The 18426-nt window shown below is 39.3% G+C and overlaps 1 protein-coding gene across 1 annotated transcript in view; it reads right to left on the bottom strand.

Moving 5' to 3' along the window:
- Positions 1-5720: 5720 nt before the first annotated feature.
- The window catches only part of Cdh2 (cadherin 2), a 216583-nt gene continuing 203877 nt past the window's right edge, over positions 5721-18426 (bottom strand). Inside the window, exons 15-16 of the mRNA XM_076912954.1 lie at positions 17659-17823; positions 5721-6377 (exon numbers count right to left, since the gene is read on the bottom strand). Of these exons, the coding sequence (XP_076769069.1) occupies positions 6171-6377; positions 17659-17823 (372 nt within the window). The 3' untranslated portion in view covers positions 5721-6170. The remainder of the gene's footprint in view (positions 6378-17658; positions 17824-18426) is intronic.

Genomic DNA, 18426 nt, shown 5'->3' with positions numbered 1-18426 from the left:
TGAAATTGTATTAGAAACCTACTGTCCAGAATTTTTTATTTTCACTTTATCATACCCATCTCCTGTCAGTCAAAAAGTAACAGCTCTGGACACAGTATCTCTTAAGACTTCCGGATTTCCTTTCAATGTTTCCTTTAAATGTGAAAGTGACATTTTGGTCCCAACACAGACAGAGAACATCAAATTCTACATGAAGCTTCAGAGAGGCAGAGAGGACGCAGGCCTGGTACCTGTACATGCCTCTGAGTTTTGCAGTTCACATGCTGATGTCTTGGAGACTCCTCAGGCAAGGTGAGGTCATATTCTAAACACAAGGTTGGAGCCCCCTGATTTCCAATACTGTCAAGGCTGATATTGCCAATCAGCTATGATACTGCCTGTTAGAAAATGGCATTTAAACAGTTTTGTTTACGAAGCTGAAAAACAACAAAGTTTATCAGAACTTTATTTTTGCTGTGGATTTAGGTTGTTGCTGATACAAGGTCTTACTATCATTATGTAGATGGCAGTGACTTTAAACCCTCACAGTTTCCTTTACTGTATCCGGCCAGCAGTCCTTACCACTGAAGAGATGAGCTGAGTTTAATCAGACTAAAATAAAATATGCCTCTGGTAAAAACAACAAACCAACAACAAACAGAACACTCAGAGAAAGAAGACAGGTGTGCTTACACTGATATCAAACGCAGTGAAATTCATAAAAGCCCCGAATGCCACTCAGAAAGGCACCTTCCATTGGTAAAATGACAAGCTGAAGCTTAGGTATATTTTCCTCTGCCCTGAAAACACCCCAATCTAAAGCAGTGTGGAAATACTTATATACCCTAGGAATAAACCAAAATCAATTAAAATACTAGTCGTTGTAAAACAAATTAATAGACTGAAACAGGTCATACACAAATAGTCAAATGAGCAAACCTCTGTACCGCTCAATAAAAAAGCAAAAAAAAAAAAAAAAAAAAAAAAATTGTTGATGGTGGCAGTTATTCTTGAGACAGGGTCTCTTTCCATATTCTATGCTGGCCAGAATCAGAGTCTGTAACCAAGATGTCCACAAATGTATGACAATCCCCCAGTTGTAGCCTCCCAAGTGCTGTCTGTGATTACAGGTAGGATCAACCACCAGCTAAGTAAAATAAACCTTGGGTTACTCGAATGAAGACAGAAGCAAAGGAGTCTGAGAAGAGAAATGAGAAAACAAACAAACAACAGATCTTAAGGAATGAGGCAGACTGTTAAAAGATAATACAGGCTGCAATTTTCTGTCAGTTTTTTTTTCTTCCTTTTCTCAGTTAGGCAAAACAGGTATGTTCAGGAAAAAAATGTAAATTGTTAAAATTGACCAAAAAAAATCATAACACATGAATAATTGAGAAATTTCATCATTGAGAAGACCTGACTCAATATAGGTAAAATTATAAATTAGCAATTTTTAATAAGAAGATAGTAATTACATAATTAAGCAAATTAATGCATCAATAGTTTTCTAGGCAACAAAAGAAGTATTTTATAAAATTCAACATGTACAGTTAGAATCTCAGTTACTATCTATAGTAAATGTTATGTATAATGTGAAATACAGTGTTGCAAATTCAGACAAGAACAATAAAAAATTATTACCTCAACAGTACAGGGAAAGGTCCAATTATTAGTCTTGGAAATGGAAAAAAAACCTTGTCATTATTCTTTCTTAGAAAAAGTGAAAGAGTTATCAGAAAATGTTAAGAAACTTGTACAAAAGTAAAATAAGGCAGAGATGAGAGAGATCAAAGCCAATCAACCTGAGAGACACCAGCAGTAGAGGGACTGCAGTGTGAAGGGAAGTCCTTTCCTAAGAATAAAAAGTACCAAGCAGAACACAAAACGTAGATGTTTAGTAAATGCCAAAGGTATGAAAACATGAAGAATTGGACGGGAAGTGACAGTATTAATTTTCTACAACTCAATAAAAACTGAAATATAATTTGTTGTAGTACTTGACTAAATATATCTGAAACTCATGCACAAGAAAAATGCAGAAAAAAAATAATAGAAAAGCTTTATTGATGAGACCAGCATGGGAAATGGCTTATCCAAATGACAGGATAGCATCATCCAGCACTGAGCAAAGACCCAATGAAACAGAATAAAAGACCAAGACATCATTATATACACAAGAACTGTATAGGTAAAGGCTCCATGTTATATGACTGAGTCAAGGTTGAAATGTTTAACAAATGATGTCTGGAAAACAGACCTTCCATTTCAATATTCTGTTCAGAAGTTGACTTTCAACATTGTGGTTCGTGATGAATGTCATTGGGGAAATCTCAGAAATGTACCTTTGAAATATAGTGAACCCTAAAACAATTATGAAAAAAATCTGTGCTACAAAAACACTATAGTGAATTCAAAAGATTATCAAACTACCTGGAAAACAAGCATGTGAAGAACTCATTCTTATTAGTTGGTGGGAAAATGTTAAGAAAGTCTATAGGGGAATAAAACCAGACTTGAGGGAATACAGACGCCTTACACATACAGAGAAAGGATAGGTCCCTTTGCCAGTCATCATGAGGGAATCTCGTGGTACCATCTGAATGGCACACTTTTTATTATTGTTGTTGTGTGCATGTATGTTGTATTTGCAGAGGTCAGAGGATGACTTTGTTGAGTGAGTGCTCTCCTTCCACATAAGGGTTCCGCAAATTTGACTCAAGGTGCATTGGAAGCAAAGATTATTTCTTGCTGAACCAACTCACTGGTTCCCTCATGGCAAACCTTTAATGTGCATAATATTCAGATTGATGCGAGTAAGGGGGAGAAATTTCTTGTGATAGTTTAAACTGTGTTGTCTTTAACTAGGCTATCTGTAGGTCTTGCTGAAACATACAGCATGCATCCTTTTATCTCACTATGTGGCTTTTACCAGGACAAGCACATGCATGTGCTTACTGCACATACTGCAGCCAGACCCAAGTTCCCAAGGCAGGCCAGGGTAAGTGTGCTTCTGGATAGGGTCTGAATACAACATTCATAAACAAAATTTTCACGGCTTTATTAAGCTACATATGTAAGCCATTTTGCAGAACACTTGAAACTACTACAGGACTTGACTTTATGGCTAATTTGCACAGAAAAGAGAATAAGATCTTGCTTAGACCATCTTGCATTCTGTAGCTGGTTTTAGAAAGCTGCTTCTTTTAGCTAAAAGGCTCATTGAAGTAACACCAAACATTTATAATTTTAGCCATGTTTAATTAACTTCACTCTGGTTTCTTGAATCATGTAATTCCATCTCCAAGCTTCTAATTTGGAAAAATACTCCCACATGCAGAGGCTTGCACAAGACTGTTTACTGTGGAATCATTTCTAATCATGAAAAAAAGGAAACAAAATTAAGAAATGATTCAATAAAAAAAAAACCCTATTAAGTCCATATTATGGAATTCTATGTAGCAGTTAAAAAGGATGAAGCAGAAATACATATATAGTAATATGGAACAATGTCCAAGATATAGCCATAGTGAAACAAGAATGTTACAAAAAATATATAATATGTAACCCTATCTTCATGAATATAAATTGATATAAAATCTATATGCAAACGTGTATAAATAGTTCAAATAAAAAGAACCATGAATTACAACCAGTTGAGTAAAAAACCTATTTGTAGCCAAATGAGACCATTTACTCTTTACTGATTTTCTGAAATCTGTTTTAGAAATGGTTTTATAAAGGAATAATGGCTGTGGATAGTATTTGTAAAAATGAAAATTTGAAAATACGTGTGTGTGTGTGTGTGTGTGTGTGTGTGTGTGTGTGCGCGCGTGCGCGTGTACGTGTGTGTGAGGCATGCTCTTGCTATGTAGCTCTGCCTGGCTTGGAACTTGCTATTTAGATTAGGGTGGCCTCTAGTGATGACCCTCTTGTCTTTGCCTCCAAACACTGGAATTGTAGATGCGTATCACTATAACCAGACGATTAAAAATATCTACTTGATATAAATTTCACATTTGAATTTGAAAGTCAGTTCAGTTTTCATTTTAAATGTACAAACAGCATGGGGGCATGATCTGTGAATCCATTTTAAGCAAAGCTGTTCCAGTTTAGTCTTGTTTTTGTTACAGAAATCCAGAGTCCTAGCATCTATGGATCAGAACAGTAACAAGAAAGAACTGCCCACTGAGTAAGTCAATAGAAAAACAAATTTCACTGTGTATATACAATAACCTTTATATTTAAAAGACAATAAAGGAATTATTGAGAGGTATGTTGTGTGTTTCCTAAAGCCTAGAGTGTAAGAATATATGGTGTGATGACTCTGAATGCAGATAGAAAATATTGAGTGTTCCCGCAAGTCTCATAAAATTCAATTATGAATCACAGTAAGAGGCACAGTTTTATAAAACTTAGCCTGGTGCCCGCTCTGTTCCTCATTGTAGCACATACTACACACATCACTAAAACAAACGTTGAGTTAGGGTTAGGAGCTAAGCCTGAGCATGCTTTACTAAGGACATAGACAGTCTCCCCTGAAGTACAGGAGAACCAGCAGGTGTCCATTGCTGTTCCCAAAGCCATGCCCACCACCCACCTCAGCATAACCACCAGCTTGGGTGGAAACAAAAGGAGAACTACCAATTTCATGGTGTTCTATGAAGTTTATGACATCACTTTTCTACCATTGCCATGAGGTATAAAACAAGATAGTAATCTGCCGATGGTAATCTCTCAAGTGATAGTGGTTTGGAATACATGTTTGCCATGCCAGGCATTCCCTTCCGTATAAAGAGGCTTGAGGACAAACACATAATTTGAGACTGTTGCTCCCAATGACTGCCTAGCTCTTGGGGTTTCGGCAACTTTCAGAGCAGCTCCAGAGGAGAAATGAAAAAGTTCAAACCAGTCACCAGATCCAAAATTAGCTTTTTATTCAGAACGCTGGGGTCAGAGGTGTATTGTTTGAATTCTGGTACACAACACAGACGCAAAGCTGTTTCAGAAGTCTCTCCAGTTTAAAAGCTTTTTTTTTTCTTTTTTTTTTTTTTTGTCTCTTTTTATTTATTTTTTTGTTTGTTTGTTTTGTTTTTTAAAAACACACACTTGCTAGTGCCGCCGGTACCAGGCCACCCCTTTCACTTTTCTTTCCTTTTTTTTTTTTGTGTGTAATTTTTTTGGTACAAATTATGTAAAACATTTGTGCTAAAGAACTTTTATCCCTCCCCAAAACAAAACAAACAAAAAGAAAATAAAAAAAAAATTAAAAAAAAATTAAAAAATTAAAAATTGAGTATTCTAACTACAGCTCAACAGTTGAATCAAATGTCACTTTGTTTTGTAAATACTTTACCCATAACGAAAGATATTGACATGCAAAAAACCTGAATCCAAAGTCCAAATAATACATACACATGTTCTGAGTTCTCTGCACTCTTCCATAGTCTATGCTGATAAAACATTATGTACACACACCATTTTTACAGCCAGGTGGAAAAAATACAGAAAATAAAAAAAGTGTACATGGATTAAGACCAAAATGTGTCTAACACTCTAGTTTATGAAAAAATTCAATTTTGCTACAAATTGGTGATATGAAAACTCCCTTTATCTGCAACCAGCTGCGTAAGTTTTAAGATTTTAGTGAAAAAAAAAAATCTAAAGTCTAAAACTAGAAGGTAATGTACATTTTCCTATCTTGTGGTCTCATCCCCCCCCTCACCCCAAGGTAACAAAATCACTCCATGAGTTAATTTTTTTAATCTGGTTGTTTCAGTTCTGTATCTTAACAAAAGCAAATGCATTGTAACAAAAGTGGGTTGAAGCATATCACATTTAACTTTCTGCTCCCGCCACAAAATATTTTGTCTTTTCCTTATCGTTTCAGAAATCAGTACCATTAAAGCCTTAAACAGAAAACTAATTCCAATCTGAAAAAGGTACAAAAAGGCACATAAAATCCCAGTGCTTCTGTACTGTAAAATTCAAGTGTAGCTGAGCTCGGTGTTTTCCAGACAGTATCGGATCACTGATATTCCCTGGGAGCCCAAACTGGTTCGCAGCCTACGCCCAAGCCTCCAGCAAGCACGGTGCTAGTGGACTACAGAGTTAAAGCCTAGCTTCTGTATGCTTTGTGGGAATATCAGGTGAAACTGTTTATACTTGTCCAAAAGCCAAGTCCGTCCTGCCATTCAGTCGTCGCCACCGCCATACATGTCGGCCAGCTTCTTGAAGCGGGGTCCCCAGTCATTCAGGTAGTCATAGTCCTGGTCCCCGCCGCTACTGGAGGAGTTGAGGGAGCTCAAGGAGCCAGCCGTGGAGCCGCTGCCCTCATAGTCGAAGACTAAGAGGGAATCATATGGTGGAGCCGTGGGGTCGTTGTCAGCAGCTTTAAGGCCCTGGGTTAGGAGAGACATGAGTGAGTGACAAGAGGTCTTAGAGACCTTGAGGCACCACAATTTGCTCATTGGTTACCACTGGCAAGATCACAGCAATATCAGCACAGAAAACAAAAAGGGTGGTGGTGGTGAGTGAGGCTTTGAAGTCAGACAATTATCTTTTCCAAGGAAACAATCCTAAGAAAGGCTATGGCATAAGATGAAGTTGGTGACTGGCTGGGGAATATGTATGGTTTCAGCTGATCCGAGAGCATCTTAAGTGACATTCTATAATGGAGCCTGATGGCTAGGATAAGAAAAACTATTCATGGAAAGGCAAGTTACATTTTAAAATGACAATTACTATGAAAACAGCAAAATCATTCAATCCATGAACACCGAACAACACTTTCCTTGGTAGAATATGTAATAAAGGTGACTAAAAGTCTGTGGGATAAGAGCAGTTTCTAAAAGGTAATTTCATGAGTTTAATTTACCAGTAAATCAGAGTATAAGAAACAAACACAACGGTCCATGTGAGGCCACGGACCCTGATATGGATTTTAGCAATTAAGAAGTTAAATACAGAGCCGGGCTTGGTGGTGCACACGCTTAATCCCAGCACTCAGGAGGCAGAGGCCAGCCTGCCTGGTCAACAAAGCAAGCGCCAAGACAGTCAGGGCTATATAGAGAAAGCCTGTCTCAGAGTAGGGTTGCAGGGGTGTGTGTGGGGGGGGGGGGAGACATCAAATACAGACTACATGTGTAACAAAGAGTAGGATATACATATCAGAGCCAAGTGGCCCTCTGTCAGCTGCCCATTAAGAATGGAATTTACCAGGAAGGTATGACAAACTCCAGAACTAGGAAATCTAGGTGAGCATCAGGGAATTGAAAAACAAACTGTGATGAGCATGAAGACTCTGAAACCACGCAGGAAGTGACAGTGACCTAATTTTGGAAGGCTATCAAAGGATGAGTGGTGACAGGTCAGGTGTGATGCTACATAGACAGTCACATTAAAATCACCTCCCTTTTTAATAAGGAACCTAGAATATGAAGTTAGTTTATAAAGTGTGCACAGTTCCCAGTGGAAAAGATTCGGTAAGTTCTAGGGATGCTGTTTATTGCACAGTAGATCCAAATTAAGCCTCAGAAAGACAAATGTGTGCTTTCTGTTAGTTGTGGTTCTTACATGTCATGCATACAAAACACACACATTCTCTCTCTTCTCTCTTCTCTCTCTCTCTCTCTCTCTCTCTCTCTCTCTCTCTTTCTCTCTCTCTCTCTGTGTGTGTGTGTGTGTGTGTGTGTGTGTGTGGTGTATGGCATGAAGACAGAAGTGAACCTGGGTAGAAGAAGAAAGAGACCAATGGGAAAAGAGATTGAAAAAGTTGTGGGTAAGGGGACCATGGAAGTAACATGCCCAATGCATAATATATACTTGTATATAAAACACTACCTTGTATACTGATTGTATATAATGAAAAATTTAAAATATTCTTGTCAATAAAAAGTGACCAAAGAAAAGCCATGACCCAATAGTTTTGTGTTATATAAATACTGGGGAGGGGGACAAATGTTGTCAATCTAAAATTAAATTATATGTATATATCTTAAGAAGAATAAAGAACACAAAAGTAAGTAGGCAATTAGCATCTATATTCTTAATGCCTATAAACAGGTGTTTTTAAATATGTGATTGAAGTATCTACAGCTAATGGTTAATTATGAACCATAAAGCATTCCAAAACCAGCCTTAGGATCTTTGGGAATTTTCTCAATTCCATTCTAGAGCTCCACTCCACATCACGGCAATAACAGTTCTCAAGCAATTACTGTCTTCATACACCTTTGAATCAGTAGAGGCTGATGGGCGTATTGTTGTTTCCTTGATGTGGAAATGTGTCATAGACTGTCTTCCTCGAGAGAGAGCAATCTATTCAATCCATATGCTTATTTTTGAGTACATATTAATTTATATATGTGTGATGGTTAGAGTTCATTGTCAACTTGACAAAACCTAGAGTCAACTAGAAGATGATAGTAGGCATGCCTGTGTGGAAATTATCTTGATTACATTAACTAAGGTGGGAAGGCATGCCTCCTACCATGGGTGGCACCATTCCCTAACAGAGACCCTGACTGTATACATAGAGTAGCATGCACTTGTTCCTGTGGTACACCAACTATCTGAATCCAGTGTTCCCTTGTCTTCCCTACAGTGACAAGCTACACCTGCAAACTTTGAGCCTAAATAAGCCCTTTCTTCCTTGGGGTATTTTGCCACAGCAACCAGAAAAGAAAACTAAGCTCAGATAATTATTTTTTTTAAATGAGCATGCTGTCTAGTTTATAGATGAGGAAGAAGGAAGATTCATGAAAGTTAAGATCCGAGTCAGTATGCTGTAGTGTTTCTGAGACTGGGTCTGTTTCAACATCTCAACATCCACAGTATTCGCCTTGAGTCCCCAGTATTTACTTACGTGAGACTGAAACAAGGTTATCTAAAGAACAAAAGAGATACTGGGTGCAAGTGTTCAACAGTGTTGGCCACAAAGAAACTCAATGAGCACCAGTTAATATTTTAATAGTTAGTTTTAAAGAAAAAATTCCCTTCATTGACATTTGAAATAAAAGTTAAGACATGTTATTTTAAGAAATAAAACAGCAGCTGCTAGACTCCCATCAAAAAACAGAGCCAAAGCCTACGAACCCTCCCACAGCCAAGAATTTCTTACCAACAATTTTAACCATGTATAATTAAGCATAACTTTCCCTCATATCATGTTATACTATTTCCACCCCAGAAAGGGCTGTTAAATAAAAATTTAAAAAGACTCCAGTAAACCACTTCAATATGTAAAACAAAAATAATTCTGGACGAGACTTTCCTTATCTTATTTTTAGAATAAGCTACAGTGTCATTCTGCTAAGACTGAGAACCACAACCTACACGTTCTCAGGATCCCTGTCTCCTTTCTGTGGCAGATTGGGTTGCTGTCCTTAGTAATTCCCAGGGGAGCACACACCCATGATGCCACAAGGGCTTCTCTGGAGACCCAGTCTACTTTTTCCACCCTGCTGTCAGGCTTGGTTGTGGCCAATGCAGTGAGAGGAGCAGGAAGCTCGGACACTGAGGTTTCTGCAGTAATGCAGAACATCCTTTTCCTGATCAGCCAGGAGGATGGTCTGTGGCATATGCAGGTTTTACTTTTCCGTGGATCTTACAATAAAAACCACATGTGGATTAAAAAGGGGGGGGGGGGAAGTGATGGATTTGGAACTTGGGCAAGAAGTTCAGCCATTGCTGATGTAAGCCAGCAATAGGAATTAATTACTGCGGCCCCAGTGGTTGAGAAGCCAAAAAGTTCTCCCATACTCTTTTTGCTTATTTAATGCAAGACACACTGCTTGAGTCTCTGGGTCTCTAACGCATTGGAGATCTGGGTATGAACAAACTGGATTCACTGACTGCCCCTTTGGAGTTTATAATCACTTAGTAGGCTCACCTTACTCCTCTCCCTTTTCCTATAAAATCTAACAACTACAAATATAGTTACTAAATAATTCTTTTAGTTCAGTAGCATCTAACTTTGATCTATCTATGAAATAAGACCCCAGAAGAAAAATTTTAAAAAGCTTAAAATAAATTCCTAGTATGAAGGATTTCTAGAAAACAAGTATTAAGTTTTGGTTGCAGATGTTATGCAGATGATATGTTGATAATGGGTTCACCCAGCATGTAAGAAGCCCTGTGTTTGATTCCCTAACACTGCCTTAACTAGTTTGGTTGTGCCAACCTGTAACCAGATCACCCTATAGGCAGAGGTGGTAGGAGGGGATATTGAAGGTTTTTCTTGAAATGGTTGCGTAACCAGCTCAAGAGGTTCAAGCCAATCTGAGATATATAATACCATATCCTAAAAGAGTCAATGGCAGGATGGCAGGGCTTCAAGTACATCTGGATTCTGGGACTGAAAACTGATGACATATGTTTCTGTGCTCAAGTGATACATTCTGCAAATCCTCACTGGCATGTCAGAAGACTCCAAGACTCTTCAGCAAATGTCTAAAAGATTTAATTCAGCGACGCCTTAAGATCATTGCAATGCTGGAGGTAATCTATCCCCTCACCTAGTGTTGAGAATCTTAAAAAAATATATATCCTTTTCTTTTTGAAAAATATACATTTCAGCACCAGAGTTAGTTTCTGAGCACCATGGTAGTTTTGCATTTGTATTCATTGGTTTTCAAAAGGATTTAAAGCCATAACATGATTAGTGAGAGCAAACTGCAATGCAGGGCATGGTATGCTGTCTTTGAGTTTGTAATTATGAAAAGGTGAAACCACTGTCCTAAAAGAATTCTTGGTAAGCTACCTTTCCAGGCAGAGATCAAGAACTTTAAGCCCCTTCAACACGTATGGTATTGGTTTGTACTTCAGAATAAAATGGCACTCTTCAGAACAGAATGAGATCCTTCTGAATGAGGTACTTACTAAAAAGGTCACAGCCAAGTTCTGAAAAATTGTTGATTCTAGCCATTTGGTCAGAGACTACAGAATCAACCCAGGGCAGCAGAATCTTCTGGATTCCTTATGGATTCCTTTATTCTTGGCTATGGATACTCTTCCCCTTGATGCATAAAGTACTGTTACTAAATCTAAAAACTAACCATGTGCTTCTCTTGGTTTGACTCAATTTAGAAATGTATACTTGGTTCCTTGGTTTGCCTTTCCTAGAGCAGAAGATCCTGAACCCTAGATAAATTTATCTGGGTGCCTTTATCAATTTTCTGCAGTCTCAGGTCCTCTGCGGAGTGCAAGCTGTGGCTACTTCTTGCTGAGCTTGTATTTATAGACTTTGGACTCTATGCTTTTGGGGTGGAGACTTTCTTTGATGGGAACTATAAAGACACTCTACAGAGAGGAACAGAAGAGGGATGGAATGAGAAAGAGAGCCACTGATCTCCTGTCACCTGTCTTCTGTAGCTTTTGTGCTATAGCTTTGCCTCAGCTCCTCATGTCCTGCCTGCAGCAGAGCAAAAGGGACACCTCGCTGTTCTTCTCATCTCAGAACTCCAGCTCCCTTCGTTGGATGACTGTTGGTCTCTCACTGATGTGGTATCAGTCCCTGCAGGCAAAACCTTCACCATGCTTTTAAAGGTCTGCATACATAAAGGAAGGTCACCAGGGGTGAAAGATGGCTTTCAATAGATGCACAGCCACCTACTGAAAACAAACCAATTACCTTTATTTAAGAAAGCTAAAATTGATTAAAAGTTTTAAGTAAATAATAGAAGACAGACACAGAGATAGAAGAATTAGATGGTGGTTTTTCAAGGTCTGGCTTATGTAATCTATAAGACAAAAATCTAAACTCTTTAGAGAAACCCTCAGTGACTCTAGACCCTGCCTGTTTCCACTGTCCTCAACCTGAACAGCTACTGATGTACCAGTTTCCCAAACTCAAATGTTGTGCTCTGTGTACAGCTATTTGCATATTCATTCCTTCTAACTGGAATGTGATTGTAATGCTCCTTTGCATATTTTATATGATTAATATACTTTATCTATCCATTTAGCCAATCACTTATCTACTCCTCCATCCATTAATTCATCCACTGATCCACCCATCCTGCATCCATCCACTTACTTATTCATACATTAGCGCACTGAAAATGCTGGGCTTGAGTTTTTCTTCTCCACCTTGTTTGGATCACCTCAGACTATGAGGCTCCTCTCTGCTGAGGTTCTTTTGAACTCACATTCTGCTTTGTCCAACAGTATCTGAGTTTTGGCTTCTCTTCTACAAAGTAACTTTCCCCTACTGCTCTGGACTTAGGGTTTCTGTTGTTGTTTGTTTGTTTGTTTTCCCCCATCTGTCGTGCTATGTACTCTGTTTAGAGAATCTAAATTCAGTATCTAAGGTTAAAATATAGTTGGGACCAGGTGTGGTGGTGCATGCCTTTAATCACAGTACTCAGGAGGCAGAGGCAGGCAGATCTCTGTGAGACCTAGGATAGCCTAGTCTGCATAGCTCCAGTACAGCCAGGAGTATATAGAGAGAACCTGCCTCAAAAAATCAAATAAACAAAAATAAGTTAATAGATAAAATAAAAAATATAAGGGGACATAGTTGGACCATCTAATTCTTCTATCTCTGATTCTTTCTTCTATTACACCATTCTACATTATATATCTAAGCTAACATTATTAACTTCTTTATGGGGAATATAAGTTGTTTAAGATGTGACTATTTTTATAATCGGAGATTTATTTTATTTTAAAGGACCATTGAAAATCTTTTATTCCTAAAAAATAATTTGTCTCCAATAATCATGACTGCATTCCTATCAATTAAGAGACTACTTTATGGCATGTTGTGGGCCAAGTATTTTACACAGTGTCTATTTGTTGCTGTTGTTTTGGTTCTTGAGTCAGGGTGTCTCTGTGTAGCCCTGGCTGTCCTGGAGTTCACTCTGTAGACCTGGCTGGCCTCGAAGTGAGATATCCACCTGCCGCTGCCTCCTGAGAGGTAGGATGAGAGGCCTGTGGCACAGCTATCACGCTGTACATGCCATTTGATGAAGTTCTCACTACAATCTTAGGAGAAGGCTCTATTTAATCTCCTCTTACAAATAAGATAACTGGAAACCCAGAGACTATGTTTAAGGATCTTGACCTTGGACAATGTTTCAGTGCTGTGAGGTAAGCTGGATTTGAACTCAAACAAGCTCCTCAGTCGTCTAGGAGCAAAATGAGATGTCTCAAAGTAAGACAATCAAAGGATAATTAGTAAGAGAAAGGGGCAGTTTAAGCTTCAGTAGTTACAAGAAATTATTCTACAAGACTCATCCAGATGCTTTAAGTAGTATAAATCAGAAGTCAGTCTCTTTACAGAAGGGCACACGTGGTTTTGATTCCTCTAAGACAGGAGCATGTGAGATTATTGCAGTTACTGGAGGTATGCTAATATCTACTAAGGAGCTGAGATGAAATAAATTTATTACAATTTTCTCACTCTCTGAAGGTCACATTTGAAAATGCAAACAGAATTAAATTCTCACTAAGATCCACAAACAGGTGTCTTGCTCTACTCTACCTGCTTGACTAGAAATAAGTTTGCTTCTGAGAGTCAAGGCAACATTCATTCATTACTTAAATAAGCAAGGTAGAAAGTGTCCCCATGAGCTTCCCTTTTCCTTATAGCTATAAAAGTGTTCCAATTATAATCACCGCTGTATTATTCTTCCTTTGGAACATTTGGTCCTCTACTAAATCAAATAAGACCTGGAGATAAATAAATTTGTTTGTATTTGCAATGTTTTTACAAAGGGTGCTGGAGTTCTTTTCAGGTGCCTTCAAATGTTTTGAAATACATTTATTTTTGTTTGCCAAGTTAATGAAAGATACTGAAGAAGCCTTAATAGTTGCCTGGGATAGAAAAATCTGCATGGTGCTTCTGAGAATTTTGTAACTTCCAGGGAGTCCTAATCTCCCTTCCTTGGCCCACAGAACCAACTATCATATTCCTGGTACTCTCTTCTTGTTGTTTAAGCCTCTTTAACCTGCTTGGAGTTGTTTCCTGCCTCTAATTGTAGGAACATTTTGCTGTTATTATTTTGGCTTTTTGAGACAAGGTGTCCACTATTCAAGGCTGATCTGAAAATCACTATGTAGCCAAGAATGAGTTGATTTGTCTCCCGACACTGCTGAGTGCTGGGACTATCTATAAGTGTGTGCCATCACAGACAGTTTTTGTGATGCTGGGGTTCTAACAAAGGGCTTTGCACAATCTACAGTTGCTTCCCTGGTCCTCAAAGACACATTTCTAGGCACATTTGTGGTTCCTGTTTGTCTTATTTCTGTGTCTTGAGATAATATTCAGTTTCATGCATTTGCTGTTATTTTGAAAATGACTACTGGTGGAACCCTTTCATCTGCTTGTTCATTCATTAACTAACGCATAGCTCAGGACACCAACCACTAACCCCAGGAATACTGACCCATTTCTAGGGCCACAGAAAACCTCAGAGGGAGGCTGAAAGGAACCATGGTCTGTTTTATGAAGGTAGGTAAGCCCCATCTAGGGTTGGGTGACCCTGGACAGCACCTATCTCTAGTCTGTGTCCCTGACCCTTTCTAGCTTGTCAAGACTTCAGAAAGGAAAAGCAAGTTTGAGGTTAGAGGAACAGAATCCAATTACAAGGCAAGGGTAAAAAGTACAGTTAAAGCCACTTCAAATGCTCTGCAACATGCAGGCTGGCGAGAGACTGCGGAGGAAGCTGCAACACCAAGCACTACCCTGGCACGGGGGCTTTCTGTTTATGCTAAGCACAACTTCAATGGTGAGCAGAGGCTCCTTGACGAAAGATGGATGGGCTGATGTCCCCACCAACACATGGCATAATTTTAAGGGAAAACACACTTACTACATGTAAAGCACTGAGTGTCACAGCTCAGCCACACAGAACAAGGAATAGCCTTTGCTCTAGAGAATCAATATTCTCAGGAGACAAAAATATCAACAGTTGCACCCTTGAATGGAAGAGAGAATATCAACAGTCACACTCTTCGATGGCAGATAGACTGTTTCCAGTCACACTCCAGGAAGCTGGGGAACACTGTGTCGGGAGAAGCATCATTGGGTCTTTCCAGACATATCAAGGACAGGTTTGTAGACAGGATGTTTGTATTGGATCCTTATGGCTAGGGGAGCCTTGCAGATGGGCAGGAATATATGAGACTTTCCTACTCAAAAAGATCATACTTTGGAGAGATTTCAAACATCTCCTAAGGGCTGCAGTTTAAGAAAAGAACGTGGTGAAGAAGGGAAGAGGCAGAAGTCAGGCTCTGATTAGCCTTACAAAAGTGCTTGATAGAAAAGACTATCAGGGTTGGGATTGACCCCTACAGTGAGCGGACACCAAGAACCATGCAGAAACACCTAACGTTTGGAATTCTACTCATCAAAACTCTGGATTGCCAGAAGATCAAGTTTTTACACCTCCAGGTCTAAAAGTCATTATATTTTAAAACTCACTAAGGGGGACAGCGCAACAAGGTTTTCTTAGAACAATACTCAACAGATCGGATACAAGCCCACTAGGTCCTCTTACACAAAGGAAAAGATCTAATGTTGTGCCTAAGTTCCTGGAACGGTCTCTAAGCAGGTCTGTGAGTAAAAAGAACAGGGCGAGTCAGCACACAGGTTAGAGAAAGGGGGAGATACTGACATTTAAACCCCCCATAAGGTCTTAATCTACATCTGCTACAAATCAACCTGCTCTCTGCTGAACAGAAGTAAACACGTCTGGAAAGCAGCCTTTTTGCATCTAGGTACAGACAGCACTGGGCAGTCACAGATGCTGAGGAACACTCCACCCTGTTCAAAACTTTGTTAAGTAAGTTATTATTGTTAAAACTTCTTTATTGCATGGGGATGGGGCGTGTGTGTGTGTGCGTGTGTGTGTGTGTGTGTGTGTGTGTGTGTGTGCATGTGAAGGTGAGAGAGCACATTGTGAGGGTCAGTTCTCTCCTTCTACCATGAGGATTCCAGGAATCAAACTGAGATCATCAGACTTGGTGTCAAGTGCCTTTACCCAAAGAGCCTTCTTGCCAGCCCCTATTTCAAAGCTTACTATATATGAAACTTTATAGTAGATTGGTGACATTTATGTATTGTTTAATGGTGTCAATAAAGCCTTCAAAACAAGAGGTTACTCAACACATGACCAAGGCCACATGCAATAGCCACCTCAAACATTGTAATTCATTCGAGAGCAGTCTTGGAGTGTTCAGCATTTGGGCAAAGAACACAATTACTGCTATATATTCAATCAGTATCAATGTCTGCTACTGTCCTATATGAACAATAAAAATCCTGAGAGAGAATGTGAGTAAAAGCCTGGCCTGAATTTCCGTAGAAGCAGCACAAATTATTCTCTGTCAAAACTTCAGCATCAGTTGTAGCTAAACTTTCTCCATCAATAAAATAAAAGAATTGCAGAGAATTCTGACAGCGAGACTGTGCTGGCTGTATCCAACAGAGAATTAACTCCTCCACACAGTGGTTTTCAACCTCCTCAACAAGCCAGTGTTCAGGTCACATGGTATTTAACTTAGCCACTCTTCCAGCTAACCTCCTTTGATGGAGTTAATGGGTATGTAGTGGATTCTCACCAGCTGGAGGTTCAAAGAGTACAGTGTGGAAAAGAGGTAGAAAAAGCTTGTAGAAGATTGTTAAGACTAACAGACAAAGTTAGAATGCATGGCAGTACTAGTCTGTCTGTTACTTGTAGTCTAGAGAATAATTCCTCTTCAGAGCGAATGGTGAGCACTGCTAATGTCTGCGGAATGCACGCAGGATGTGGACAGGTAGCTCCCATTCATGTTAATCAGAACAACTCATGGGCCTCTGTCCATAAAGCGCCTCCTCTGCAAGCTTGAGGACGTCACTTTGATCCTCAGCATCCATGGGAATAAACATATCAGGATGGCATACGCTTGTAATCCCGCCCTGAAGAGGTAGAGACAGGTGGATGGTCCATGATGCCTCATGGCCAGCCAGGCTAGTTTACATTGTGAGTTCCAGGTTCAGTGAGAAATCCTGTCTCACAAACTCAAGTTAGATAGTGCCTAAGGAACGTCACTCCGGGTTGTCCTCTGGTCTCCAAACACACATGAGTGCAGGTTCATGCATACACTTGCACATATATATACACTTGCATATACATATACACCTACACATACATTAAAAAGTATTAAAGGTAACATTTTGTTCTGTCACCGAAGTCACATCTGTTCTCATATAATGATAAATTCAAAAAAACAATGATATTTTAATGAACTGTACTCAATAGCTGGTCCAAATGTGTAGCTCACAGAAATCTAACCATAAGCATACAATAAAATGCTCTACAAGAAAGTGAGTCATTTTCTTCAGTGGTGTAGCCACTGGTTAGTTGTCAATGCTCCTATCGATATAGCCCCTCACCCACACTCATGTAACTAACACTAACTAAACACTTTGGCTCACCACAAAAACATAGAAGCAGAAGGGGTACTCCGTGGGAAGAGAAGGAAAATCAGCAGGTGTCGAGTGGGCAAGAGATGTAATGGGGTGAATAAAGAAAACATGTTATATATAAAATAACAGTGAAACTCATTGTGTAGTCAACATGTGCTAATAAAATACACGTTATACATAAAATAACAGTGAAACTCATTGTGTGTAGTCTGCATGTACTAATAAAATACAAATTAAAAAAAAAAAAAAGACAGTGAGTCTTTCCGTACCTCATTAATGAAGTCCCCGATATCGCCAGGGTGTGGGGCTGCGGATCGGACAGGGTACTGTGGCTCAGCATGGATAGGCCTCTCGTCTAGCCGCCTGATTCCCACGGGCTTGATGGCATCAGGCTCCACGGTATCTGGTTGCTGGAGCTGACTCAAGTCATAGTCCTGTAAGGAGGGAATCAGAAACCCATGGGGATGAGCATGAGGAAGGCAGATTACAACCTTTGTTTTTAAACACATGCTCAAAATGCATGGAAATGAGTGCGATTTAACATAATGGAAAAGTTGCCACTAGGAGTTTTTCATGTTATGATTAAATATTTCTTTCACACAGCTCTTTCTTCTGTGTTTTCCATCTCTGCAGTCTGTGCTCCATCTGTTTTAAAGCACTCCTCATCAGCTCCCAATGGGAAACGGCAGTGTGACGAGGTCTCGCTACAAGATGACTTAAGAATCCAACTACAGCATGCCCTGTACCACCAAAGCAAAACAACCAAATTAATGTCTCCAACATCAAAAAGAAGTGATGGGGTGTTTTTTCCTGCTCTCTAAGGAAGGCATTGGTGCGTCAAGGTTGAAACCCAACCTTCCATCCCTCCCTTCCTTCCAGGGTCTTGAATTTCTTATCCACAAATTATGGTCTGTGGGACAGTCTGACTTGTGCCCTAGTTTTCCTTAAGAATGGCCTTCATATTTTCAAAGGGTTACTTAAAATATCAAACAAGAATAAACCTCAGGGACTCTGTGGCCCACAGAACCAAAACATTT

This window comes from Arvicanthis niloticus, chromosome 14, assembly GCF_011762505.2.
Source record: "Arvicanthis niloticus isolate mArvNil1 chromosome 14, mArvNil1.pat.X, whole genome shotgun sequence".
NCBI classification, from domain to species: Eukaryota; Metazoa; Chordata; class Mammalia; order Rodentia; family Muridae; genus Arvicanthis; species Arvicanthis niloticus.
This window is presented reverse-complemented; position numbering and strand designations above follow the sequence as displayed.